The sequence below is a fragment of the Halichoerus grypus genome, chromosome 2 (assembly GCF_964656455.1).
Source record: "Halichoerus grypus chromosome 2, mHalGry1.hap1.1, whole genome shotgun sequence".
Classification (NCBI taxonomy): Eukaryota; Metazoa; Chordata; class Mammalia; order Carnivora; family Phocidae; genus Halichoerus; species Halichoerus grypus.
In genome coordinates, this window is record NC_135713.1 from 203,223,167 (window position 1) to 203,250,708 (window position 27,542).

Here is a 27,542-nt window from a genome sequence, read left to right on the forward strand (position 1 = left end):
AGAGCAGGCAGGCTGGGGTCCCAGGATGTCTGCAGCGTGAGCAGAAGGCAGCCAGGCAGGTCGCAGCAGCAGAGCCAAGCCGAGAGAGAGAGGGACAGTGGGTTCCGGGCCTGGCTGCCAAACCCCCTCACGCCCCCCAGAGGCCCCTGAGCAGGGAGCTGGCTCTGCAGCGCCACCTGGTGACACGAGGGGAGCTGTGGCTGGAAGGTGACCCCAGGCCCCAAAAGAAGTCACATATCAACCACTGGCCCTCCATTACAGCTCTTTTATTTCCAGTACATTCCTGACCTGGTGACCCTCCACAGTCTGACAGGAAAGAGGTGGGAGGGAGGAAAGCCTGCACCTCACCCATCCCGATCTAAGGTTATCTCTGGCAAGGGCAACCTTCTGCCAGGAGGAAGTGCTCAGAGGCCCCTGGAAAAGAGGCAGCCAAGACCGGGTGCCGGGGCGGGCAGGCGACACAGCTGTGGTGCAGAGTCCCACTGACTGACCCAGGCCCCTGTCCCACGCACAGCATGCCTTCTCTCCCCGCCAGCCAGGCTGGGATCTAGGCTCAGCGCCCCAGCAGCCGCAGCATCTCCTGAGGATCCAGCAACTTCTCCCTGGGCTTCCCGGCACCCTTGCCCCGGGACACCTCCTCGGCATCCAGCTTCTCCCAGTCCGAGAAAGAGACAGGCCGGACCCCTGAAGTACAGGAAGATGAGTCACTGCTTCCCACTCCTCCTCTTCCACCCCCAGCCCAGAGCACCCCCTCCCAAACAGCGGAAAGGCCCAGGGCTGCCCACCACGCCTCCCAAGAGCTCACACGGGGCCCAGACCTCGGCTGCTGAGCAGGGCCTCGATGGCCGCATAGCCAGGCCTGGGACCAGATGGCAGCAGCCCGGCCTTCAGGTCCTGCAGCAGCATCTGGCCAGTGAGGAAGCTGTCGGTCATGGTAGTGGCAATGACCCCTGTGGGCCCCCGCTTCACCCAGCCGCTGCAGTAGAGGCCTGGCAAGGGACAACACAGGCTCAGGGAAGGGGAGGTGGCTGGATGCTTCTGGCAAGCCTGAGCCCCCAGTACACACACACACGTGCACATGCACACAGGCACACACATCCACACACCCCAAGTCCTCCCAGCAGCCCTGCCACTTGGGCCCACTGTGGATCCTGGCCCAGCGCGCTGGCCTCCTCTCAACCTGTTTTTACCACGCCACCCCTCCCGCCTCAGTCTCGCCCTCGGCCAGGAGCTCCCTGAGGGTAGGAGATGGGCTTTGCCCCGCCTTCAGTCTCAGCAGGCCCTTCTAAACATGAACGGGATGAATGAGTAGGCAGGCATGTGGGTATTTAATCAGACTGGCGGGTCCCTTAGGACAGGGGCTGTCGTGTGATCTCTAATCCCAGCCCTGAGCACGGGGGCCTAGCCCGGAGCAGGCCTCGGTCAAGTGCATGACGAGGTAAGCAGGCATACGCGGGCATGTCGGCTAGCCTGGGAACTTCCCTCCCAGCTCGAGCCAGGAGGAGGGTGGCTGGGCCCCAGGATGGGCTCCAGGGACAGGGCAGTTTCTTAGTGCATGTCACTGGCCGAATGAATGAATGGGAGAGAGCAGCCTCTCCATCCCCCACGATAGTTTGGTGCCTAGCCTCCCTGCGTCCTCTCACCTGGCACATCTATAACCCGGCCTTCCATATTGGGGATGACCCCAAGTTTGGGGTCAAAGGGCACACTGGGGTCGATGGGACGGCTCTTATACCCCACACTGCTCAGTACCAGCCCACAAGGGAGGTCTTCCGTGTCTCCAGTGGGCGCTGCGCGGGCGGCCTCACCAACACCCTGTTGAGGAGAGTGTGGGCAACACCAGGCTGGGGCGGGGAGACTTGAGAAAGGGGTGTCTCTGGGTAACACGAGACTCACCTCCAGTCTGGTGACTGCCAGGCGAACGCCAGCTACCCGTCGCCCGTCTGGTGAGGGCAGCACCCGCTGGGGGCTTCGGAAGAAGCGGAGGCCCCAGGTGCGGGAGGCCAGCGCGTGGCGGGCAGCCCCCTCCACCCCTGGGTTCTCCGTGGCTGTTCGAAGGAGAAGTTCTGTCAGCCGCTTCCTCTGCCGGGGGACCTCTGTCAGCGATGAGAACATTTCAGGCAGGCCTGTCCCTGGATTACAGCCCTCTCTCCCCAAGCCCTCCCCCAAGCCCTCTCTGACCTAGACCATCCCCTCCCTAGTGAGCTAGGGGGCCAGGTCAGGGCCCCTCACCCTTGATTCTGTCCTGAAGGCCCAAGAAATCCGCAGGATCCAAAATGGGCCGGGTTCCTGGTAACTGAATCATCTCCCGAAGCTCCTTGGGGGTGGGAGGTAGGGGAGGAGTTCAGGGCCAGAGCACTCTCCACTCCTGCACCCACCCCAGAGCCCAGCCCTGATGGGAGACACCACCACCACCTACCACAGAAGGCACCAGGCCCCCGGGCCCTGCCTGCCTCCCCCCTCTTCCACCCCAGGCAGCAGCCATTCTCGGGGACTCAGTCCTGCCACACCTCCCAAGGGCAGACCATCTATGTGGGACCCTGACCCCCCTCTGGCCCCAGCACCTTAATGGTGAAGGCTACTTGCAGGGGTCCGCGGCGGCCCACTATCCACACCGTCTTCACCCGACTCTGCCTCAGTACCCCCAGGGCAGCCTCTGTGATGTCCGTTTTCTGGCACAAAAGGAGGGCTTGAAGTCATCGGATGCTGACCAGCAAGGGGACTTTGCATTCGGCGGCGGTTTTCCTACCCTCAGCGGGGAGGTCTGCGGCCGGGAATTGCACCACTGCGCCTCCTGGTGGCCAGATGGAGCACTGCCTCCAATTCTGCAAATGGCTCCACCCAGTAGCAAACCAGGCTCCTGCTCTTTCATTCAACAAGTGTTTCCTGAGTGTGTAGCAAGTGCCAGGCACTAGGCAAGGGGCATGGGGGTGGGGCGGGGTGGGGTGGGGTGTCAACGGTAAGCAAGAGAGACGTGGTGCCGGCCCTCACAGAGCTTCTGATCTGGTGGAGACAGTGATACTTGTCAAATATTCATCAACAAGTATAAAGTTGTAGTGGTGACAACATGCTTTGAAAGAGAAGTAGACAAGTCTATGAGAAGAAGGGAAATGGACCTATTAAGGTGGTACTGGAGGGCTTCCTGGAGGAAGGGACAATTGAGCCAAGAACTAAGATAAACACAGGTTAACTGGCAGGGGGAGTGATATGTACACACTGAATAGTTGTTGTTGTTTTTAAAGGGCCATCCATGTAGCTGGAGTGCAGAAAGTGAAGGGAGAAACGGTATGAAGCAAAGCTCAAGGGCTGCCTTCCAGGAGGCCTCTGCCTGGCACCAGAGGGAAACAGAGGCACTGAGCTCAGCTTGGAGGGTGAGGCCTGGACCCTGCAGGCAGTAGCATCCTCTCCCCGGTGTGACCCCAGCTCCAGCCCTCCCCCCCCTGACCTGCCCACTCACCTCCAGGTGCTCAGGCGGGGTCAGCAGGATCCGGGCCACATCCAGAGCCACATTCCCTTGCCCCAGGATCGCAGCTGTGTCGCAGCTCAGGTCTGGCGCCAGCTGGCAAGCAGAGGTCTGGGTAGGGCTCCCCTGGCCTTGGCCCCAGTCAGGCTAATCTCAGCTCATGCCCAGTCACCAGCCGAGCCCCCAGGCTTCCCCACACCTGGAAAGCCCACCCCACCTGAGCCTCAGCTGACGCCCCTCCTCTCCTACCCAGCCCCACCTTCTCCCAGAGGCCTTCCCTGGTTGACCTTCCCCCTCAGGCAGCTGATGTCTCACATCTCATCTCCCTAGGAGCCTCCCAGTTTGGGACAGTGGCTCCCCAGTCCCCCAGCTGTGGCATCCAAGAGCGGCCCCTGGCCCTGGCTGAGGAGTGGGGAGGAAGAAGTAGCAGCAGTGCTCCCCAAACTCACCTCCCGATTCTCAGGAAGCCCGTTGTACCAGCCCACAAAGGCCCGGGCCGAGAAAACACCAGGAAGCTCCTCACCGGGAATTTCCAGGGTCTGATGGTCCTCTGCCCCATAGCTCTGAGGAAAGACCCAGAGTGCTTGGACCAGCTAAGGGCCCGGCAGACCCTGGCAGGCCTCCTTCTGGCTCCTCCTCCCCAGTTGCCACCCCAGGCCCTGCCCAGTGGGTTGGGCCTCTCCCCTACTGCCTTCCACCCTACCTCGGGCTGTTGCCCTGCCCTCCACCCGTCCGCACTCACCAGCACCACGGCATGGTAGGCCGCCCGCAGCTCCGACACAGCCACGTCCCTGCCGACCGCCACGTTGCCACGGAAGGCACATCGGTCCGAGCGAGCCGTCTGGGTAAAGGTGTTGATGACATTCTGCCAGGCCCCAGAGGGGAAGGGGTTAGGGGTGGGGCACTCCAGGGATCATGCCTGTGCCACCCTCGCCTCACAATGTCCCCAGGAGGGAACCTGTGCGGCATCCACACAGAGGGTCTGGGGTCATTCCATGCAGCCAGGGAGCCTCCTTTCCCTCCTGACCTTGACCAAAGTCCCCAAACTCCTCCTCCGACCCAGAGAGACCCACCTTCACCTCGGGGTGGTCGGGCGCCACGCCAAAGCGCACCAGGCCAAAGGGCACCAGCTGCTTCTCGTAGATGTCCACGTGGGCCCGGGGGTGGTGCTGGGGAGAAAGAGCAGCTGGTGGGGCCGAGGGAGAGGCTGGGCCCTATGGGTCCTCCCTTCCCCGACAGGGCGGGAGAGCCCAGCTCAGTGCGCTGAGGACACAAGGAGAAAGAGAGGCCCCCGACTCCCCATCTGCCTGGAGAGCCAGACAGCAGGACTGGGGCAGCAGAGTAGCCCAGGCAGCGGAGGCCAGACCTCGGGACTGCCAGCCCCTCGAGACGGCAAGGACTCTGACCCACTAAGGAAGGAGGCAGCTCGCCCGCCACTGGAGTCATACGAGGGGAGCTTCTTCATCTTCTTGGGCCAGGCCTGACACACAGCCCTGCCCTAGAACCCTTCGATAGATCTAGAAATGCCCAGCCAGTCTGAGGAGCTGACAACTACCCTTTGAAATGCATACTCGCCTTAGCTCTAGTCTCCCAAGTCATCCTGTTGGAAAAGGGACCACCAGGACATGGGGTGGGGAGCACAGCCGGGGCTTCTGGGGGTCAGAGGGAGACGGAAGTGGCTCGCTCTGTTTTAGAAAAAATGAGCTCAGTTATATAGGTGGTCCCACCTTGCCTGCCCTCTGGAGCACCTAGAGGGGCCACAGGGAAGGCAAAGGGTTGCGGTTGGGCAGAGAGGTCGGGTCTGGGCTGCCACCGATCAGCCATGTGGCCCTGGCCGGTCCCAAGATCTGCGGGGTCTCAGACTCTTCCTCTGCAAACTGGGACAGATAAGAGCCCCCTCTCCAGGTTGTTGGGAAGCATCCAGAAGGTCAGGACAGTGAGAGACGCAGATTTGGAGTCAAGCAGTTGGGGCTTCGGGGGATGACACCGCCCTGCCTTGCACCCCCATCCTAGGCTCTTGCTGTGATACTCTCAACTCTGTGGGACTCAGGCCAAATGAGCTCCTGCCCTCCAGTTGCCCTCACCCCTACAAAGGCTCACACTCACCTCCTCACCTTTGTCTAAACCCCCTCCTGCCCTCCCCTCCACTGCCTACACCCAAGTCCAGGCCCCCCACGCCCCGTCTGCCCATCCGTGTCTCCTGCTCTCCCCACCCATCCCAGCCACAGGTAATGCCCAAACCACCTCCTTTACGCCCCAGGACGCCGCAGCCACACATGACGCCGCAGGGACCAACCCGGGGGATGTTTCTGAGCTTCTCGTTAAAGAGCAAGGCCTGAAGCACTTAGCCCAGCACCCGACCCACTGCGGGTGCTCAGTCAAAAAGCTGTCCTTTCCTATTACATCACTGCCTCGCCCCTGAACCTTCCCCAGCTGCCCACAGCCAAGGGGCAAAGTTCAAACTGCTCGGCGTGGCAGTCTGTGACCCACACAGCCCGGCTTTTCGCCTTTATCTTCCATCCTTTCCTGCTATGGATCCGCTCCTCCTGGTCACACTGTCCTGTCCAAGGCCACCTCTGCAATGCTAGGCGTGCTGGCCTGTTTACTGGATCTCTCTCCCGGCCGACCTTGTCTTCAGGGACCCGCTCTTCCCTAACTCAGCTCCCTCTTCTCCCTCCGGCTGTTCTTTCTCAGGCTTCTTTCCTCCTGCCCCCCTCTAATGAAAACACTCTCTGAGGTTCTTCCAATGTGGGACCCCTCCCACCCCCCAACACACGTTCCCTTGGGGAAGCTGCATCCACTCCCTGTGACCTCGGATTCCTGTAGACATGCCCATGTTCTACTCTCTCCCCTGCCCGGCTGCCCCCTCCAAACCTAACAGCCCTGGACAACACTGCAGACTCCTCAAACCCACCTAGATGCAAGTCAACTCCCTCTGCCCCCAAAACTCTTTCCTTCTGCTCCTGTATTCCCTCCCAACCCATCCACCCACAGCCTGAGCCAGAACCTGGGGTTTGTCCCTGACTCCCCTCAACCCTGCCCAGTCACCTATCTTCCCCTCGCCCTCCCCCATCGCCCCCTCAGCAGCTCTTCGTTGCTCTCCCGGCCACCGGCCCTGCCTCCCTGCCCCACTGTCTGCCCTACAGGCAGAGAGAGCTCCATGTCAAAAACGGGGTGCTTGCCTAAACCCTTTCAGTGAAGCCAACTATACCCAGAGCAGTGGGCAGCATCCCCTGGGGCGTTTGTTAAAAATCGTTGATTCCTAGGTTCCAGGCTTGGAGTCAACAGTTTGATTAGGTCTGAGCATGTGACTAACTACCCGAGGACTCTGATGGAAGGAGGGGAGGGCAGTGGATAGCACCACGAGACGATGCTTGCCTCCAAGGCAGTGGCTTCCGAGGCACCCCGGCTCTGGGCCCACCTGCCTCCTCCATCAGCTCTCCACCCTTACCCACAAGCCGTTCTTCCCCAACTCACTTGTCCCCAGGGGGGCATCCTCTCCTCCTTCCGGGCCTTTGTCCATGCAGCTCTCTGTGCCTGGGACTCTCTTGCCTGTCAGCCGCCCCTCGTCCCCCTGGCAGCTTCTGTCCTTCAGACAGCAATGCGGACATCTCCTCCTCCAGGCCGCGCTGGGTGCAGCTCTCTGTACACCACGCCCCCCGCCCCTGGTTTCTGTGCTTCCACTATCAGACCCTCAGAGCCTGGATAAACCCTCTTCCCCTCAACTCCACAACTCCACCCCCCATTGGGCTGTCATGTCCTTGAGCAGAGGGGCTATGCTTGTCCTGCTCGTACCCATGTTCCTAGGGTCAAGCCTATGCGCCTGGAACATGTCAGTGTCCAATAAATCACTGCTGAATGGCTGGCCTAGCATGGTACTCAAGAGCAGCTCTGACCCATAAAGACAGAGAAGAGACTGGTGGGTGCGGGGGCGGGGGGCAAAATGGGGGAAGGAGAGTGGGAGGTACAGGTTTCCAGTTATGGAATGGATAAATCACAGGGATGAAAGGTACAGCAACAGGGCACATAGTCGATGGTATTGTAAAGGCTGTGTATGGTGACAGACCTGCACTCAGGTCCTAGCATCTCCCCTGTCCAGGTGGGGACCCTGGGCAATGTCGCGCAGCCTCGGTGTCCTTACCTGCGAAGTAAGAGTCATGACACCTGCTTCAAAGGTTGGCATGGGGAGATGAGACGCCTACAGCGCCCGCTCAGCTAAGTGCCACTGTCCCACATGTGTGGCGTACGTTCCTGTCTCGGGAGCACAGCCAGTAGGCTGGAACTCCCGGTGGGCAAGGACTGGCTTGTAACTGGCTCCTGAGCCCATCCCCCAGCGCCTCTCACGAGGAAAGCATGTGCAAGTGTGCGCCGGCTGAGTGCAGGCCAGGGCCACTGCTCCCACTGGGGGCACTGAGAAGCCTGCCTGGGAGGCCCACTCTCCCCGCTCCCCAAATTTCAGGCTCAGGTAGCAAGTGCACCTTATACAAAGCCCTCCAGGATCTCCCCAGACCCTGTGGGATCCCTGGTCTCCATCCAATGGCCCGGGGCTATTCTACCACAAGGCAGTTTGTCCATGCATGACCTCCCACACGTGGCACGTCCTCTCCAAAGCCCACCTCCTTCAAGGAAGCTCAAAGGCACCTTCTCCAGGAAACCCTTTCTGACTGACTGCGCCTAACTCAGCTCATGCTGGTCACATCTCGGTAATTAGCTTTTTCACCTGTGTTGCTTGGAAGGCGTGTTTAGGTCACTTTTCAGCAGGGTGTCCAACTCATGCTGGTCTCTCCGAGACCCTCCCGGCTTTAACATTGAAAGCTCCATGTCCTAGGCAAACTAGGACGATTGATTACCCCACCTTTTCAGTTTCTGCATATATGTGTGTACAATTAATATATTCATTCTTTCTCCTGTCTCTCCACAGACACTCCAAGTCCCTCCAAAGCAAGGCCACTGTGTCATGTCTTAGTCAGCCTAGGTCTCCCTCTCCCCCTCCCACCTGCGGTTCTCCCTCCCCCCTCCCTCCCACCCAGATCTGCCCAAGTCTCAAGGGTAACCAGCAGCCTTGGGGCCCTGCCCAACAAGGCCAACACTGTAAGCCTTGAGGCTCCGGCCTTGGGGTGGGAGGAATGGGGGGTGGAGGGCAGGCTGAAAGAACAACATAGCATGGGGAGGGCTGGAGCATGACAAGGTGGCTGCAGGGACAGAAAACCCTGAGAAGAGGGGGTAGCCTCAAGACTAGGATGTTGAGGACAGAGGAGAGAGAGAGAGAGAGAGGAAGGGAAGATGAGGGGCAGGATAAAGTCATCTGCAGGTCTGCATAAACTCCGTGAAGGGCTTGGCCAACGTGGCAGAGCAGGCCATCTGCCACTGACCACTTCTCCCATAGCTGAGGACCTAGAGTGGGGAGCCCCAGATGTAGGTGACAAAGCATATAGGGAGTGTCCAGTCTAGATGTGCTGGGAGCCCCTTTCCCATCAGGGATCCAGGAGTGCTTTTAAAACTCAAAGGGGGTGGGGCTTTCCCCCAGGATTGGAGCAGCAGGTGAATCATAGGCGAGGGAACCAGGAAAATGTGGCTCACCTTTAGCAGGTGTTGGGCGGTATAGAAGCCGGCTGGGCCACTGCCCACCACACAGATCTGAGGGGGCTGCTCCTGTGTAGAGAACTGCTGCCGGAAGCCTGGTAGGGGGGCGGGGTGGGGGGAGAAAAGGGATGGAAGGTCAGATCAGCACTTCCCAAACCAACGTCAACATCAGGCAGAAGCTGGAGCTTCCCAAGCTTCACCCCTACTTGCACCCTCCTCCTCTTTCCTCAAAGCTTTGGCGTTTGCAGGATCCCTTACTTCGTCTGAACCCCCAAAGGCTGTGTCTTCATCCAGAGCCCCGCATCTCACCCAGGAATTTACTATGCCCACTCAACAATCCCCATCACCCCTGAAGCTGCCCTGCACAGTACTTCATTTTCTTACAGGGTTCCCTACCCACCCAGCTAGACTACCACATCCTTCCTACGGACTCCAAATCATCCCAATCTTGCCCCCGTGGATCTCCCACAATGCCCGACTGTAGCTCTTCTACCCACTCTCTCTCCACAGAACGCTATATTGTCCCTGTAGACCCCTGTCTTTCCTATAGACCCCTGTTCTACCTCAGACTTCGCTCTGGGCTCCCAGACCTTCATATAACCCCCATTCACCCAGTCTCACACCTGTGCACCTCACGGTCTCCCCTTCTCACTTTGTTGACACACATGTGACCGCACAGGCCCCCACCTGCCCCCGTACACCACGCCAATCTCGTCCGTAGGAGTGGACCCCTCCGGTTTCGCCCCTGGCCCCCTCTCGCCCCTCTCCAGCCCTGCCCCAGCTCCGCTCTGACCCCCACACTTGACGCTCGCAGGCCTCCCCGCGCTGCCATTCAGCCCTACAGGTAGGTGCCCTGCTCCTACTCGGGGTGCTCCCGGCGGGAGGCGGCCGGGTCCGACGCCACGCCGACCAGTGCCACCAGCGCCAGCAACGCGGGGCCATGGCTTGGAAGAGCAACCAGCCAGAGGACAGGATCCCGGAGACGCCCCGCGCTCAGTGCCGGGGCATCCGTGCTCCGCGCGGGCTCCGGCCCCGCCCCCGACCTGCCCCCGCCCCGCCCCCAAGTCCCGCCTCCCGCGCTCTGGGACCGCACAGAGTGGAGGCCACGCCTCCATCCCGGAAAGAAGCCCGCCCCCAAAAGAGAAGCCCGCCCGCCGATCCACCCCCTACCGCTGAGGGCCCGCCCCCAGGACTTCCGAGCCTTAGTGACTTAATAATTTTCTCCCCAATCCAATCATCTGGAGGCTAGCGTTGAACGAGAGCGAATCTCCATCGCTGTTTCAATCCCGCCTGATGGAGGGAGCCAATTAGGAAGGAGCTTACTTTACTAAGGCTCTCCCCCTCGGAGACGCTCGTCGCTCTCTGATGACGCATGGGCCCCTTTTGATAGCGTACACGCCTGGCCCGGGCCTGGTTTCTTCCCAACCAATCACGAGTCGAGTTCCAAAGGAGCCTCCCTTCCCTTAGCGTGATAACCACGGAGTCCGGAAGTCTGGGGAAAAAGGGCTCCTGTGGGGCCTTGGCCGCACGTGGGCTTTGTGCAGGTGTGACCCCAGCCACATGCTGTCCAGTTCCGGCCAGGCAGCATTTTAAACCTGAGAGATCAAGTCCCACCTCACCCCGCTCCCCTTCACGTAGGTGAAGAAACAGGGGAGGAGCGGCTTGCCCTTGGTACTAAGGGCTGAGCCATACCTCCCATTCCTGTCCCAACTGGACTGGTACTAAGGGTGAGGCTGCTAAGACCCGGGCTTCGGGTGCAGAATTTCAGGGGGCGCCAAAAACCTCAGTAATTAAGGTAAAAAATATTTTAATGCAAAATATTTTAAGAGATCAGAATTGAAGACCACAGACTGCCCTGCTGTGCGGGGAGCCCCATGCGGGACTCGATCCCAGGATGCTGGGATCATGATCTGAGCCGAAGGCAGACGCTTAACCGGCTGAGCCGGTGTCCCTGCCTTATCATTTTTTAATTGTCTTTTTATTGAAGTCTAACAAACAGAAAAGTGCACAAATCACAAACATGTACTGTTTGATGAATTACCACAAGATGTAACCATATAAACCAGCAACTGGTTCAAGAAATGGGACATGTGCCTCTCCTTGGCACTTCCCCTCTCTCCTACTGAGAAGTAAATACTATTCCGGTTTTTACAAAGTCATTGTATTTTGTGCCGGTCCCACTAGACCAGGAGGAGGCAAACTATGGCTTGCAGGCCAAATCCTGCCCACCATCTGATTTCATACTAGGGCAAGCTAATGGTTTTTCCATTCTTAAAAGGTTAAAAAATTGTGAAGAATAATATTTTGTAGCATGTGAAAATTACTTAAAGTTCAAAGAAAGTTTTACTGGCACACAGTCATGCTCATTTCTTTCCATATTTTCTGTGGCTCAATGTGCTTTGAGTAGTTGTGTTTCAGTAGTTGTGACTGAGGCCGTATGGTCCACAAAGCCCAAAATACTATGTGGGGATGCCTGGGTGGCTCAGTCAGTTAGGCGTCCAACTCTTGATTTCAGCTCAGGTCATGATCTCAGGGTCATGGGATCAAGCCCTGCGTGGGGCTCCGGCTGGGTGTGGAGCCTGCTTGGGATTCTCTCTCTCCTTTTCCCTCTGCCCTTCCCTCCCCACTCCCTCTTAAAAAAAAAAAAAAATGTTTGCTATAAGTTCTGAAAATGTTAGCTATCATCATCACCATCATCAATATTACCACCTCCCATATACCTCTGTAAATTAGGCCTTAGGTCTCTGTAGAGTCCAGGGAGGGCTTCATTCTCTCCTATCACCTCCCTCCTTCCCTCTCAAGCCCCATGCATTCCCAGCCCACATCCTTAGAGTAACAGAAAATCGAGCCTCAAAGAAGTCAAGTGCCTTGCTCCCGGGCTCCTGTGGTACAGCCAGGTCTGGTACGGGGGCTGCCCATTCCCCACTCAGGCCCAGATCAACAACAATGAGTCATTGGTATGGATTAGGATGGTTTTGATCATTAGCCAGGACTACGCAATGGGACCTTTTCTGACATTACATTTTTTCATGTGGAGAATTAGCAGTTTGATTCATCACATTCCCAGACCTGAGGGCCATTTCTGAGCTGTTAATGCATTTCAAAAGAGCAGTAATAACGTATAGCAAAGCAGTAGGCTGGGGAGGCTGCCAACCCTTTCTTGTTCCAAGAGGGCTGCTTGGATCCAAAACTCGGCTCTATCAGTCCACCTCCCAGCAAGAAACAGATGGCACGCTCAGAAGGGCTGCTGAAAAGAGTTTAATGAGGGAACTTTGTACAGAGGTGTCGGCAGGATCAAGGGAATGGGGAAGCACCCCTGGCTAGCAAAGACTGGAAGCCATCACCACCCGGGGCCCCAAAGGAGCAGAAGGAAGGAGCAGTTTCAGAAGTAATGAGAGCCCTCGCTGTAGGAAAGGGTGCCGGGCAGAAGCTGTGGTCTTTTGTAGAGGAAGGCAGGTTGGAGAAGAAGAGGGGGGTTGGAAATGGATCTGGAGGGGCAGCAGAGCCACCCCAGAGATGGGTTCTCCACCGGGACCAGGCGTAGAGGACAGCGCGGCCTGCTCTCTAACCCCTCTGCCCATCCCATTTGCTGCATCAGCCTCCCCACGAGCAGAGCCAGCACGCCCTCCACCCTGTCCAAAGGCTTCACTGAAAAACAAGGCAGTTGTGTGCTCAGAACATGACTCGCAGGTTCTCAACCAGAGATGATTTTGCCCCCTAGGAGACAGGTAGTTGGCAATGTCTGGAGACATTTTTGATTGTCACGGCTTGGGTTCCTGGCATCCCCGTGGGTAGAAGCTAGGGATGCTGCTAAACATCCTGGGATGCCCAGGACAGGGCCCAGTGACAAAGAACGATCTGGCCATGATGTCAGTACTCTGACGTAAGAAACCCTGCTTTGGACTAACTGCTCTGGGCTCCTGTCATAGGCTTGGCCTCCTTCTCTGTCCCTCCCTCAGTCTCTAGCTGGGCCCTTCCTTGGGCCCTGTCATCCAGCCACTAGTTAGGGTGGCCCCCAGCCCTCGCTCCAGGCTGCCCACTTTGGGCTGATTCTCATGGTGTCTCCAGCACACTGCCTCTCTCCTCTGGCTGGCATCAGTGACTCCCTGTATCCTTGCCTCCCTCCCAGGCTGCAGGCACCCGTTCACAGCCAAGCCCTGCTCTTGACTCCAAACCCTTGTATCTGCACCCTGCCCTCCTTCCTCTCCCCTCTAAGACTGTCTGTCCTCCAGACACTGAGCCCATCACCCCCTCCAGCCTCGGCTACCCTCCCAGTAATTTTTCTCTTTGCAATTGATAGTTCTTCCGGGTCCACCCCTTCCAAACATCATGGAACAAAGCAGACTTTTTCTAGAACTAGCCAAGGTCAAGCTCAAAGCTATTTATACTCTTATTTATGCCCTTATTTCCCCCGGAGGGCTCTCCCCACAAAATACATACACTTTGATTTCACTGATGTTGCAGGTCTTGGGAGCTGCCAAGCCTGTGTCTTGCAGAAGCTTCTCTGGCTGAGATACCAGGAAAGTCTGCCAAAAGTACCTCTCCCTGTGGTCCCTGGGCAGAGGGCTCCTTAGCAGACAGAGCCTCAAAGGACACAGGAAGAAGCAGTGGCCAGCCACGCATAGGCTCTCCTGGCACTTGGGAGGCCCTAAATGAGGGATTGGCCCTTCTCTCTCCCTGCCTTCCCCTGCCCAGGACCCCTCCTTTCCCCCCATCACCTTCCCTTAACCCTACCAAGGCTCAGACACAGCACAGGAGGAATCCAGCTGTTTAGCCCTGAGATAAGGTTGGCTGAGGTCCACACTGACCAGAATGCCCAGCCACTATTAGTTCTTTCCCCCAGATACCCCTCAAAACTCAGAAAAGCAAGCAAGACAGGTTATCCCCAGAAATCCCAGCCGGAGCGCTCCACCTCACTGCCCCCAGTGCCTCCCCACTCCACCACCAGCAACCCAGCCACCGCACTAGGGGAGGGCCCAGGCCCTCCTGGAGTGAGGGCAGGCCAGCAGAAGCAAGAGAGCTAGGGTTGGGTCAGGGAGGGGGTGCAGGGTGACTGTGCGGCCCCTCCTCACTGCAATCCCACCAGTTCGGTGATGGGAGGGGTCTGCACCATTAACTCCTCATAGTGACTGAGAAACAGCCTGAAGCGAGCCAGGTAAGAGTCCTCGTTGTACCGCAGCTGCTTCTCCTGGAGGAACCGGGACACCACGGGCTTCACCTGCCAGAAGATGGACAGGAGGAGGGTCAGCTGAGCCAGGACTGGGGACAGCCCCCTCCGCATGGGCGGCCCTTCCTCCTCCCAGCCCCAGCTCCTGTTGCCTTGTTCCATGATGCTCTAGAGGAGCGGAGGGGCAGGGAGAATTCCTGCCTCTCCCCTCCCGGAAGGCAAGGGAAAGGGGTGGGGGGGGCTTCTCCCCCACATCCTCCCCCCCAGGGTGCCCAACTGTATGACAGTTCCCCTTGGCATAGGGGATAAAAACTGTAGCTCCCCATTTGCCAAGCACGTACTGCATGCCTAGCATGTCAGATCCATCTCATTTCATCCTTAAAGCGTGCCAACAAGCACCGCTTACTCTCATCGTCCAGATGAGGAAGCTGAGGCTCCCAGACATTCAGTTAACTTGTCCAGAGTCTCAGTGCTAGTAAGGAACCCACCTGTCTCTGATCGGAAACGCACACTGCTGCCTGGACACAGGGCTGGCCTTCCAGCGTACCTCTGACCGGGCCAGCGGGGGGACCCGGGGTTCACTTCTCTCTGCCCTCAGATAGTCCCTTCGTCCCAACCCTGCCGGCCCGACCGCCACCTACCTTCAGGCACATGTTGTCAGAGAGCCAGGGGAACAAGTGGTGTTCCACGTGGCAGCTGATGAGGGAGTGGCCAAACGCCCAGTCCAGCACCGGCAGCCGAGGCAGGTTCAGCACACCCAGGCTCATCATGTGAATCCGCCGGGGCTTCTTGTCCCGGGAGAACATGGGCAGCCCAATGTGCTGTGACAGACACGTGGGTCACAGCCTAGGCCTAGGCCGGGCAGCCCTGTGCCTCCCCGCCCTGCCCTGGACATCCTCACCTACCACTTGGGGACCTCTGGCGGGACCTGGAGAGGCGAGAGGAGGCTGGGATTCTCCTGTCTGTGCTCTGAGCTCAATCTCACCCATCTCTGGGCCTCTCTCTCCATCTGTACAATGGGGGGCTTGGCTTGGATACCCCTTGGACCCCATGATCCTGACATGCCCACCACTCTCATGCCACGATGCCTTTGTCTCATCCTGGAGAGACCCTTCTCTGCTCTCTTTTCACTAATCAAAATCCTGCTCAGGGTTCAAGGTCAAGTTTGTGTAATTTTTCATTCAACAAGTATGGATAAGTGCCTCCTTCAAAGGATTTGGAAGTGAACGGGAGTGTCCGCTCTAGCAGGACAGGCAGGCAGCCGGGCAGCCCGGGCAGCACGCACAGCTTCTCACTCTGAGATGAGCGTGGCTGGTGCTGGGATGCGGGCGTGAAGGACGCTCTCACCTTCATCCGTCTTGTCTTCATGTCCAGGGAACAGGGACCCATCCCTATGGATCTGAGTGCTGAGCCCCTGGCCTCCCCTGGAGACCTCCCATCTCTGGCTCCTCCTGTCTCGTGGCCTGCGCTGGGGCCTCAGTGATGGCCCACGGCTCACGTCACTTGGGCCTATCCCAGTAAGTGCCCCGAGGGCGGGAGATGGGGTCCTAACCACTTGTGTCTCCACAGGACCTAATCAAGTGCCCTAGGCATAAGTTTCTTAAATCTTCCATCCACCATCCACATGTGAATGGCAGCCAGTGTTGAAGAGAAGCACATTCTTTACCTGAAACCCAATCTCTCTGTGATAACCCACAGAGAAGTTGGGGTGGGAGGTGGGGGGAATGCCTCTCTCTCTTTCCCTAGAACACTAGGGGTCTAGCCTGCGTTCAAGGTCGGGGAGGCCTCACCTGGAAGATGTTGACATGAAGGTAAGGGTGGGCCAGCAGGGATCTGGTGATGAACATGCAGAGCAGGGCCGAGCCGGGGCTCCTGAAGCCAGACACGTTCAAAAGTAGCCAGTAGTGAGCATAGAGGCCCAGGGAAATCAGGCCCAGCGTGCGCACAGCCAACCTGAGCTCCACCTTCCTCAGCCGCTCTGCCAGAAGGAGCAAGAAATTGAGTGCGGGGCTGGGAGGGAAGGCAAGGTTCAGATCCCACACAAACCGCTCCCTGCTGGTCCACGGGTGCTAACTAGTGTGCTAATTAGGGCAATCCGTTCATCCTCACAGCCCCGAAAAGGACATTCGCCCATTTCATGGATAAGGAAGCAGAGCACTAAGCAACTTGACCAAGGCCACTCTGCTAGGAAGTGGTAAGTGCCATCCAGGGCTGGGACCCAGGCTGCGCTGCCCTCCAGCCCCTCCTTCCACCAAATGATATTGTTCCCATAATATTACAATCCCTAACATGCAATATAGCACGAGGCATCTGCGAAGTATTTTTACATCTAGGACCTCGCGATGCCTTCACACCACCCTTGAGGACCAGGTAAGAACCTGAGTCAGAGTGGGTTCATTACCTGCCTGTGGTCATCAGCCAGTAAGTGGCAGAGCCAGACTTGGCCCTGGGTCCAAGGCTCCTTCCACCCTGCCTGGCTGTCTCAGAAAGTTTCTGGTCTTAACTCGGGGCTCGCAGCTTCCTCCACAAGCAGCCTCCAGGAAGTCAGGAGGGGAAGGGAAGTGGGGAACCTGCTCTTGCAGGGCACGGCCCTGGCATACTCACCGACTGCCACCAGTGGAGTTATGACGGGGATCAAGAGAGGAGAAAGGAACATGTACACAAAGCGGTTGAGGCAAGGCAGTCTCCACGTGCTCGAGTCCCCCAGGCCCAGCACGTTGGTATAACCATGGTGTATCTTGACGTGTCCATACTTGGCGTACTCTGCGCTGAAGGCCAAGCATACCTAGAGGAGGGGGGCAGAGAGGGCACCAGGGTCCACGGCAGGCACGATCAAGCAAAGCAGGACCTTTGCGAGCCTCAAGAACACACCTCCCCCCCGGGATGCTGAGTTTCCAGGGCCTTCCTGCCCTACACCCCCGAGCTAACTAGACCATCAGCGCTCGGGTCTCCGTGACCGCAGAGTGACAGCATCCACTCGGTGTGGCGATGCTAAGTGTTTGGAGGTGGGAAGCCAGCCCCAATTGCCACTCTGCCACTGACCACCCAGGCAAGCCTGCAAGCCTAAGGGGGCTGTCGGAGGATTGGGCGCGATGCAGGTAAAGCTCCAACCGCAATTATGTTGTGCCTGTTTCTCTTGGAAACATCTGTATCTTCACAGCGCTGCTCTGCATCCTGACGCCCCCAGCAGCGAGGGGAGGGGTGCAGGAGTGGTCTGTCCAGGAGGGTGGCACCTAGGGTGAGGCGCCCCGGTGGGGGCTGAGCGGGAACTTCTCTCCAGGGGTGACTGCTCTGGCACGCACCCTCGCCCTCATGGGATTCTTCCAAACTGCCCACGAGCAGCGGGACAGCGGCTCTGGGACTCCAAGAAGGACAGTCATTCTGAATGCAAAAGAGGCACTAAGGTGTGTCTTATGCAGATATATGCAAATTAAAATGCAGATGTCAGCCTCCTCCAAAATTTTATCCAGGCCAGAAGATTTTGCAAATTTTATCGAAGAGGCTGCCCGCCTGTTTCCGGAAGAACATGAAGAGTTTCCCAGTTCCGATCATGGTGAGCCTCGCACTCCATGTCCTGTGCTTTGCAAGTGTGATCTCTTTGTCCTCCAAGCCTAGCGGGTCAGTGGCATTATGATCCACAGTTGACAGAAGCAGAAACTGAGACAGGGAGAGGCCACGTGACCACGCCAGGTCACTCAGCTAGGAAGGTGGCAGAGGGAGGATTGGAACCCAGAAGGCCCCCAGGGTAAGCCATAAGACCCCTGAGACGAGCCACTAGCTGCAGGGGAGCAGGAACCCGGGCTCTGGGTCCAGGCAGCAGAGGCAAAGCCAGGAGAAGACAAATCAGGAATGACATTGTCTTCACGCTCCGTCTGCAGAGGCTGAAATGGTGTGAAAATGGAGCTGGAAGCTCCAGCTGAAGGACTCCAAGGGGCACAGCCGGTGACGTGACCACCGCAGTTTTACAAGAGACCAATCTGCCAAGGCAGCACTGCCCGGGCCCCTCGGAGGCAGATGCTGGGAAGGCAAATGCCCAGCCTGCAGCCCTGCTGTGGGGTCCACGGAAGCAGGACCAAGCGCTTTGCTCTCGGGTGAGGTAACCTGCCTCGGGATGAATTCTGCTCACTGTTTTTGTAACCTCACAGAGGGACAGATCCTGGGGGAGGCTGCACAGGGTGGGCAGTGTCAGCTGAAGTGACATCTCTTCCAGGCCCGCTGGTCTCCAGGGCACGCACCCATTGCGGCCCCGCGGCTGATTCGAATTACAGGGAGTGGCTTATCCGCAGCGGGCTCGGGGGCTGCAGCTGGGCTCTGGCGGGACGTCCTCAGAGGCCAGCCTGCCTCTGTCCAAGGCCTGCAAGTGTGTCTTGAGCCTCAAGGTTCTATCCCATGTAATTGGAAGAAACAACCGTTTTTCTTTTTTTATTTTTTTTTAAAGAAACCATATATTTTTTTAAAGATTTTATTTACTTATTTGAGAGACAGAGAGAGAGCACGAGTTGGGGGGAGAGGCAGAAGGAGAAGCAGAGTCCCCGCTGAGCAAGGAGACCACCGCGGGGCTCAATCCCAGATCCCAGGACCCAGAGATCGTGACCTGAGCCCAAGGCAGACGCTTAACATACTGAGCCACCCAGGAGCCCTGAGAAGCAACTGTTCTGATTCGCTCCTCTGTGCACTTCTGCTCCAAGGGCCAGTGGCACCTGCAGGCTGCATGGGGACAAAGTTGCCCTTCCTTCCGGCACGAGGTCCACCTCTGCACACAGACAAACCGGCAGTTCACCACGGTCGGAGCTGTGATGCCACCAACGGCCTGGCACCTGAACAGGACTGAGCCCCCAGGGGTCCCCGGTCAGCCACTCAGCCACGTGGCCAGACCCCAGGATGGGGGGAGGGGGACTGAGCTCCACGTGACTCAGCGCACACTTCCGGAGTCTGTGTGTGGTTGGCCTTTTTATACGAATAAGAACAGATCTGGGGCTATTTCCATAACACTGGAATTCTCACTCCCATCTGGATGTTCCTTCCATAGAGGAAAGGAGGGGGTGGATTTGGGCTGGGAGAGAAGACCACACGCAGACTGCAGCGTGGCTCCCGCCCACGGACACCCACTGGCTGGAGGGCAGGGGCAGGGGCCAAATGCTGCACAGGGAGCTGGAAAACAGACTGTCCTGCTCTCAAGGATTAGGCAGAGGTCTCGCCCAAGAGGATTCCACACGCAGACCCGAGGAGAGTTCCAGAAGCCCCACGGCTGGTGTTGCTTTTTGTTCCTTTTTTTTTTTTTTTTTTAAGTAATCTCTCTGCGCAACCTGAGATGAAGAGGCCCACGCCCCACCAGCTGGGCCAGCCCAGGTGCCTCAAGGCTGGTGTTACTTCTTGATGTCACCGTGCTCTGTGCCCCTCACAGAGACTTAAGGGCCCCAATCTCTTAGCAGCACTCAGGCGATGCGAGTGGCCAGAGTGTGCATGGGGCAGGTGCCATTGTAAGTCCTCTTGACACCTTCCCTCCGCTAAGCATCAGGGACCCCAAGTCTCTCATCAGTCACTTATTCCTTCACTTAGCTGTCTGTGCACTGAAGCATCCTCAGACCTCTGCCGGGGGCCAAAGGTAATTAATAGCTAAGGTGGTAGTTCGAAAAAACCTATTTTTTGAATAGGTAATACGTTTACATAATTCAGAATTCGAGAAGCCCGCAATGATGGGTCTTCTTCTGACCTCACCCCCAGCTTCCCATTTTCCTCCTGGGACGGAAGGGAGGCCCTTGATCTCTTACGTGCCCTTGAATATTTTATTTTATTTTTTTAAACAAACAATACTTTGCAGGATTAAAACGTATCATAATAAAATTATGGTGCAAAGTTGGGTTTTCAATAGGTCATTCTACTGGATTGGAAGGGGAGGGGCAGGACAAGACAGGTGATGGGCTGCAGGCTGTTGGAAAGGGAATGGGACGGGCAGGCATGGGGGACAGGATCTGAGAAGGGGAGGGGTGGGAGGAGCAGGAGGGATCAAGGGCTATGACCAGGTTTCCAGCTCCGGGGGGGGGGGGGGACGGCCGGCCTAGCACGTGGTGGCATCACTCCAGAGGGGGGCACAGGGATGGGGGCAGCAAGTGCAGACCAGATGGGAAAGAAAGGCATCTGGCTGTCCCGGACCAGCTGCCCTCAGGGAGGACAGGCCCCGGGCTCCCTCTGGACCCTCTCTCACTGATTCCCAGGAGCTGAGCAGTCCCTTCATGCTGGCTTCAGGGTGGTGGGGGCCTCTGGGGCTCCACGGGCCTCAGCCATAGGTTTGTCAGATAAAGTATAGGACGCCCAGATAAATTCAAATTTCAGATAAACAACCAATTCTTTTCTTGTCGAAGTATATCCCAAATGCACCCCTGGCCTCTACCCACTAGAGGCCAGTAACACACACACACACACACACACACACACACACACACACACACACAGGTCACAACAGCCAAAGATGTCTGGAGATATCGCCTCGTGTCCCTGCCATGTTCTGTCCGTGCTCACAGACTGCACACCACCTGGTCGATGTCACGTTCCACCTGCCCCCGTCCCGGGCTGCACCACGTACCAGCCGAGCAGCGCTGGCCAAGCGACTTAACCTCCCACACCAGTGTTTCCTCATCTACGAAGTGAAGGTAATAACAGCCTCCACCTCACAGGGAGGCGTGCCTACTAACTGCAATCATTCATATAAGATACACAGGAGGCGTCCAGTAAGTGTCCGCTGATATAATCAGGATTTTTATTATTTCCATGTCATTCGTGTGTATCTGTTTCCCCACCTGACTCTGAGCCCTTGGGGAACTAGAAGCGGGTCTGGGTCACCGTTGTGTCCCCAGCACCCAGCGGAGGGCTTGGCAGGGAGGAGAAGCTTGGTGATGTGGGGAGCACTGCTCGGCCATCGCCACTCAGCCTGGACCGATGCTGTCCCAGCCCCCGAAGCTCCCCCTCAAACTGGTATCCTCACCTAGGGGGGCAGCCACTGCCCGGCCCTCTTCTCCCCGAGCCCCTCCCTCAAGACTGCAGTCCTCACATTCAGGCTGCCATCCACACATGACTGCCTGGCTGGCTCCGGGGTCCTCTGCCTCTGAGGGGGCATATGCAAGCCCCCCGCGGTCCCTGCCACCAGCAGCTGGGCTCTACAGACCCACAAGAGTCGGAATTGCCATGAGAGCCCCCTCCCAGAGTCCTCAGACTTATCCTTGAGGAAGCCACACCAAAGCTGGGCGGTGGGGGGGGGGGGGAGTGGGCGGCTGCTTGCAAGTCCCTTTTGCAAATCTACACATGATAAAATGGCAGAGATACACACACAAACACACACACATACACACACACACACACACAGTACCAATTTCAATTTCCTGGTTTGGCTATTGAAGGACACTTATACGAATGTCACTTATATAAATTTAAATGTTATAGGGGTGCCTGGGTGGCTCAGTTGTTAAGCGTCTGCCTTAGGCTCAGGTCATGATCTCAGGGTCCTGGGATCGAGCCCCGCATTGGGCTCCTTGCTCAGCGGGAAGCCTGCTTCTCCCTCTCTCACTCTCCCTGCCTATGTTCCCTCTCTCGCTGTCTCTCTCTCTGTCAAATGAATAAATAAAAATCTTTAAAAAAATAATAAATATAAATGTTATATAAAAAGGGGCACCTGGGTGGCTCAGTCGTTTAAGCATCCAACTCTTGATTTAGGCTGAGGTCATGATCTCAGGGTCATGGAATCAAGCCCCGTGTCAGGCTCCGTGCTCAGCGCAGAATCTGCTTGTCCCTCTCCCTCTGCTCCTCCCCCCACTTGCTCACTCTCTCTCTCTCTCTAAATAAGTAAATAAAATCTGAAAAAAAAAAAGAATATAAATGTAACTAATGGGGGAAGCTGGATGAAGGGTACACTCAACCTCTCTGTCCTATTTTTGCAAAGTCCTGTGAATCTATAATTATTTAGAAACTAAAGTTTGTGGTTTTTTCGACAAAAGTATATTTTGTACTACAGATCTAGTTTTGCCCTCTAAATAAATTTTTTAAATTAAAAAAATTAAAAATCATAGTCGGGCATACTCAGACTAATGCCCCTCAGGGTTCGGGTGCGGACAGAGGAAAGGTTAGAGAGACATCCAGAAGATAATGGCCACACTGAACTCGAGAACATTCGAGAATCAGGACTGGCTAGGGCCTCTGAGCTCTGTTTCCACCACTACACGGGACTCCAACGAAGGTGATGGCATTCCTCTGTGTGACGTCCCCTCCCCCAGGGCAGAGCCGGGGTTCCCCATGCTCCCCTTGGACCAGCTGTGACCCCACCCCTGCAAGCACAAAGCCAACTTTAGAAGGAGGGTTTGAAGTTGAGACACACTAAGAGCTTAGTGACTGGCTGGACCTGTTCCCTCCCTCTTAGGAAGCATCTTGATTGTGAGTGAAATACAGGGAGGTCCTTAAACCCTCTGATCTGGGGAGTCAATCCTTCCCAAGCTGCAGGATTTAAACCAAGGATGGCACTGCCCATGCCTTCCTGTGGTGCTGTCACACAACCTAGGACAGAGAGGGGCAGGTCCTCCTACAGGGAAGGCCAGGGCCATCAGTGGATGGGGGAGAGGCTCAGAAGCTCACTAGCAGGAGGAATGGAACTTTCTCATGCGGACCAGAAGTGGGTCGTCGGAGGGAAGTTCACTCTAGTGTGGGCAGGTGTATATGACTGGGGATGCCTCAAAGAAACAAGGACAACTGGAGTGTCACTGCCCTGTCCATCCTGCCTGCCCCTCCCCCAGATCCAGGCGGTCAGAGAGGCCAGGCCCTTGTCCCACCCCCAGCTCGAGCCAGCAGACCCTGAGACAAACCTGGCCAAAGCTGGGTGCCCAGGGACACCGATGGCCCTTGCAGGCACCTGGGGCTCCAGACTAGAGAACTAGATCATTCTGTAGTGATGGTGGCTCCTGGGGGTCAAGGTTTGGGTAGAGCACAGGTAGCCAACGAGAGGAGGATCAAAGAGAGAAGACAACAGGACACGGCAGAAGTGGGGAATCAGGGGTCCAGGAGGTTCCCGGGCAGCGAGAACTTGCCCTCTGTGCCACGTGAACAGGGGGTGGGCCAGCGCCGCAGCAAACGGTGCCCTCAACACATTCATACACTCACACACTCACTCACACACACACTCACACACTCGATCTGTCCAGCTTTGCATAATGCAGGAAGCTTTCTCTTAAACACAAACAGCACTAACGGACAGGAACAAAACTGCTAACCCTCTCCTTGCAGCTGACCTCATGTTCCCTCCAGGAAAAAAAAAAAAGCAACGCCAACACTTGGTGAGCATCCAAGAGTCAGGCCCAGGCCCTAAATCCAGATCTCCATGGTCCCATTTAAGCCTCGCGCTGGCTCCACCAGGCCAGTGATGTTATGACCCCTGTTTATTAGACGAGGAAGCCAACACTGAATTGAGTAACTTGCCCCAGGTCAGGAGGCCGGTGGGCTGGGCCTGTGGCTTCCACAGCCGTGCCCCAACGCCAGCCCCTGCCTGGCTGCCAAGACTGGCACCCTCCCCGAGGATTCCACTTGCCCCACTAATGCCACAGGGAGGGGGAGACTGAGCCATCCCCTGCCCCACACTGGAAACCAGACCCTCCCCAGGGGCATAGCCAGAACCACACTGTGTGGGGCAGAAAAGCACGCCCTGCAGAACCAAGCCTCCCCCACCACAAGGGACTCACGGGCCTCTAGTCGGTGACCCTCCAGTAGCTGGCTTCTCCCTGGACCTTGTCCCCACGTCACTTGCAAAGTCATCGTCAACATATACTGACAGCCCTGTGCCAAGAGCTGAACTTACAAAGAGGCAAAGATGAGGCCACAGCCCTGGGGCTCATGGGGACAAGACAGCTTGCAGCCACCAAGCTGCCTGGGTCCCTCACAGCGGGTCACGCACTGATTCTGTACCAGCTCTTCAGCTGGGGCACCTGGGAAGCTCCTCAGGGGACGTGTCCCCAGCTCCCTGCCTTCGCTTGGCATCCACCATAGCTCCCTCGTTCCCCGGAGTTGAAGCCAGGGGGTTCTCAAACTTTGGTGGGTATCAGATCCACCTGGGGAGCCTGGGGAAGAGAGGGGCTGGGGCGCTCTCCTCCAATAAGCCTGGACCTCCAGGTCATTCAGCTGCGCAGGGAAGTCTGGGAACACAGTCACCTCTCTACAGTCAAATCCCCTGTCGCAACTTAGTCCAAACTCCACACCAATTTACCCTCAGCTGCCCCCCGGGGCTCCTGGCACTCGGGACAGCTTTGAAAAGTCCACACAGAGCTCATCCTACCCGTTGTGTCCCCAGCTTCTCCCCTCCCGTGATGACAAGCTACGGGGCATCTGACCTCGGCCCCAGGCCTCAGAGTCTAGCTAGCACCAGCAGCCCGGGCTTCCCGGGGAAGGGAAGTGACTTGAAATGGACCGTGAGGATCGGGAACCTGAAGGTTCCTCTTGTTAGCACTTTAGAAATGTGTGCAGGTGGGAGAGGAGAGGAAGCGGAGAAAGGGGGAATGGAGAGCCCCAGGAAGGAAATGCGTAAGCGTATGAAATGTCATCTGTGGGTCTGCGCATGCCCGTAGTTATAGAGACCTTAATAAAGTTATATAAAGTTTGGGAAGCCTGGGTGGCTCAGTAGGTGAAGCGTCCGCCTCCATCTCAGGTCATGATCCCAGGGTCTTGGGATCGAGCCCCGCATCGGGCTCCGTGCTCCTTGGGGGGCGGGAGGAGTCTGTTTGTCCCTCTGCCTCTGCCACTCCCTCTGCTTGTGCTCACTCTTTCTCTATCCCTCTGACAAATAAATAAATAAAATGTATTTTTTCTAAAGTTATATCAAGTTAATAATTGAGTTAATTGGTCGTGGTAAGCCGTGGGCAGAAAAGGACTCTTCCGGTGCCAGCTTTCATATTTGTTCATAAGGGACCTGGGCGACCAGGTGAGGGTCTACCTGGGAGGGGGCGGGGAGGAGGCAAGTTGCACAGAGGAACCGGAAAGGCCTGACAGCAGTCCAGAGAGGACAACCTAGTCGGAAGCCTCTGGCTTTGCCCATAGGGGAAAAGGGTGAGGCAGAAAGAGGAGGGAGTAGAAGTTCAGGGGAAGCAAAGATCAGGAGAGAAGGGGGCTCCTCAGGCTGGCTCAGCCATCACGAGGCATCAGAGGGGTGCACGTTCCAGAGTTGGGACACTGTCAGGCCCCTGCTTCCCCTCCCTTTCTGTCCGGGGTTCACATTTTACTCCCTGACCGTGAAACCAGGAGGCCCCAAAGGTTGTAACCAGGACAGGTGTCCTGTAGGAGGAGGAGCTCTATCACCACTCGGTCCAGTGCCACAGAGAGGCAAGGACGTGCCCCCCGGAGAACCAGGGGTTCCCAGGCCAGGTCCACTGCCGTAGGTGGACACGCATCCATTCCTCATGCAGCTCTCTACCCACCAGTGTGAGCACCCTCTCAAGGGCCGGGGGCCGTGCACACACACACACACACACACAGGCGCACACACATAACTGTAGTGTGTGCTGCACGCGTGGATACACATATCAGCAGCTGCAGTGGCCTGTCCACACAGGCACACACAGCTACGCACCTGCACACCCCACACAATGACGGCATTGCAAAAAAAAGAAATGAACAATGAGATTTGCCCACACAGTACCAGCAGTCACCTCTACCCCAACTAGGCTCACCTCCACAAAGAAAAGCTCCCAGAACTTGCTCCAGCCTTTGGACTCCGTGAGCGCCCCGTGAGTGGCCAGGTGGCTGCCCTTGACAGTGAGTGTGTAGTGGGACACACCCAGGATGGTGATGCCCAGCCCAAGGACCAGGACGTTCTCAGAGCGCAGGCATAAGAACCCTGTATGGAGGAAGGAGAGTGGGGATGGGGGATGGGGGGGGCAGGGTTTTCCTCCAGCTCTTGGACACCTGGGCCCAAACACCCTGGCCCCTACCCCTAGAGCCCAGGCTAAATTGGGCCAGGGGCCTGGGGGCTGCCACAGGCAGAGTGAGGCAGATCCCGACCAGGAAAGGTGTCCTGGTGTCCCCCATGGAACATCCTCCCCTCCCCCAGTCCCTCTCATCCCTCTCAACTCCCCCCCACCCCCACTGCCCTTCAGGTCGTCAGAACTTCTCCCTCCTCCAGTGCCCCATCCTCTGGGGACATAGGGCAGGACACTGCAACCAGACTTTCGGATTTGGGGTGAACCCCTCATTCCTGGGGTCCTCGGCAAGCACCATCTCCCCCACGCCCCAGTCCCCAGCCTCTCCACCACCCCACCCCGCACCCCGCTCCGCAGCTGCAGCCCGGCCCCCTGTCACCCTGTCCCGTGCTCCTCACCGGCCGGCAAGGCGAGGAGGCTGAGCCCGAGGATGGCGCAGTCCACGCCGCGGCGCTCCCACCACGAGCTCGCCCTCTCCACGTCCCGGACCAGCGCCTCTAGCTCGCCCAGCAGCGCCTCGCCCCCGCCGTTCCCCCGAGGGGCGCCCCGAGCCGGCTCCATGAGCTCCGCGCGCCCAGAGGCCCCCAGGGCGACCCAGGAGGACTCGGGGACGGTCTGCGGCGGCCCGCGAGGCGCACGACGCGAGCAGGGGCGGGCCGGGGCGGAGTCACGCGCCAGCCGGGGACAGCCGCCCTCGGTGTCACGGTGCCTGCTGGGCAGCCGAGCTCCTCCTGCGGCGCGCGGCGGCCACCCGGCCCGACCCGGGGACATCCTCCAGGCGGGAGAGACCAGAAACGCCTCAGGGGGAGCGGGAGGGACGCGCGCAGGCGGGGAAGCCACCGGAGCGAGAACCGGCCGGGGCTGGAGGGAACGCCGGCTGCCTCTGCGGCGACCCCCATGGGGAACCGGGGAACCCCCCCCCCCCCCCGGGCCTTCTCTGACCGCCTGACTTCAGACACCTTCCTCGCGTTCTCCTGTCCCCGCACCCTCTGGAGTCCGCTGTAACATTTTTATCCCCTAGCCGCTGTATTTTCTTTTCTTTTTTTTTTTTAAGATTTTATTTATTTATTTGACAGAGAGAGAGACACAGCGAGAGGGAGAACACAAGCAGGGGGAGTGGGAGAGGGAGAAGCAGGATTTCCGCTCAGCAGAGAGCCCGACGCAGGGCTCGATCCCAGGAAGGACCCCGGGATCATGACCTAAGCTGAAGGCAGACGCTTAACGACTGAGCCACCCAGGCGCCCCAACCGGTGTATTTTCTTAGTAGCACTTAGACGGTCCCACATGGGACCCTGACCTGTCTGTCTCCACCAACAGACTGGTGTCTGCAGGGCCTTACCTTTGCCGATCTTGCTCAGGCTGCATCTTTAGTAACTAGAACAGTTCT

General features: G+C 57.6%; 2 protein-coding genes across 4 annotated transcripts; both read right to left on the reverse strand.

Moving 5' to 3' along the window:
- Positions 1-251: 251 nt before the first annotated feature.
- FDXR (ferredoxin reductase) lies at positions 252-10,088 on the reverse strand. 3 transcript variants are annotated; one of them, XM_036088556.2, is made up of 12 exons: positions 9,910-10,088; positions 9,044-9,141; positions 4,537-4,632; positions 4,206-4,328; positions 3,913-4,026; positions 3,458-3,559; positions 2,565-2,672; positions 2,233-2,317; positions 1,897-2,096; positions 1,644-1,815; positions 806-989; positions 252-684 (listed from the first exon to the last, which is right to left on the reverse strand). In XM_036088556.2, the coding sequence occupies exons 1-12, from the start codon at positions 9,986-9,988 to the stop codon at positions 405-407; spliced, it is 1,641 nt and encodes a 546-aa protein (XP_035944449.2). In that variant the 5' UTR covers positions 9,989-10,088; the 3' UTR covers positions 252-404. The 3 variants fall into 3 exon arrangements, with proteins under 3 accessions (XP_035944449.2, XP_077922174.1, XP_035944452.2); XM_036088559.2 differs by having other exon boundaries at positions 404-684; positions 819-989; XM_078066048.1 differs by lacking the exons at positions 9,044-9,141; positions 9,910-10,088 and adding an exon at positions 6,941-7,430.
- Positions 10,089-12,288: 2,200 nt separating this feature from the next.
- FADS6 (fatty acid desaturase 6) lies at positions 12,289-26,800 on the reverse strand. The gene is made up of 6 exons (XM_036088753.2): positions 26,554-26,800; positions 25,907-26,073; positions 16,818-16,998; positions 16,004-16,191; positions 14,855-15,034; positions 12,289-14,264 (listed from the first exon to the last, which is right to left on the reverse strand). The coding sequence occupies exons 1-6, from the start codon at positions 26,714-26,716 to the stop codon at positions 14,115-14,117; spliced, it is 1,029 nt and encodes a 342-aa protein (XP_035944646.1). The 5' UTR covers positions 26,717-26,800; the 3' UTR covers positions 12,289-14,114.
- Positions 26,801-27,542: the final 742 nt, after the last annotated feature.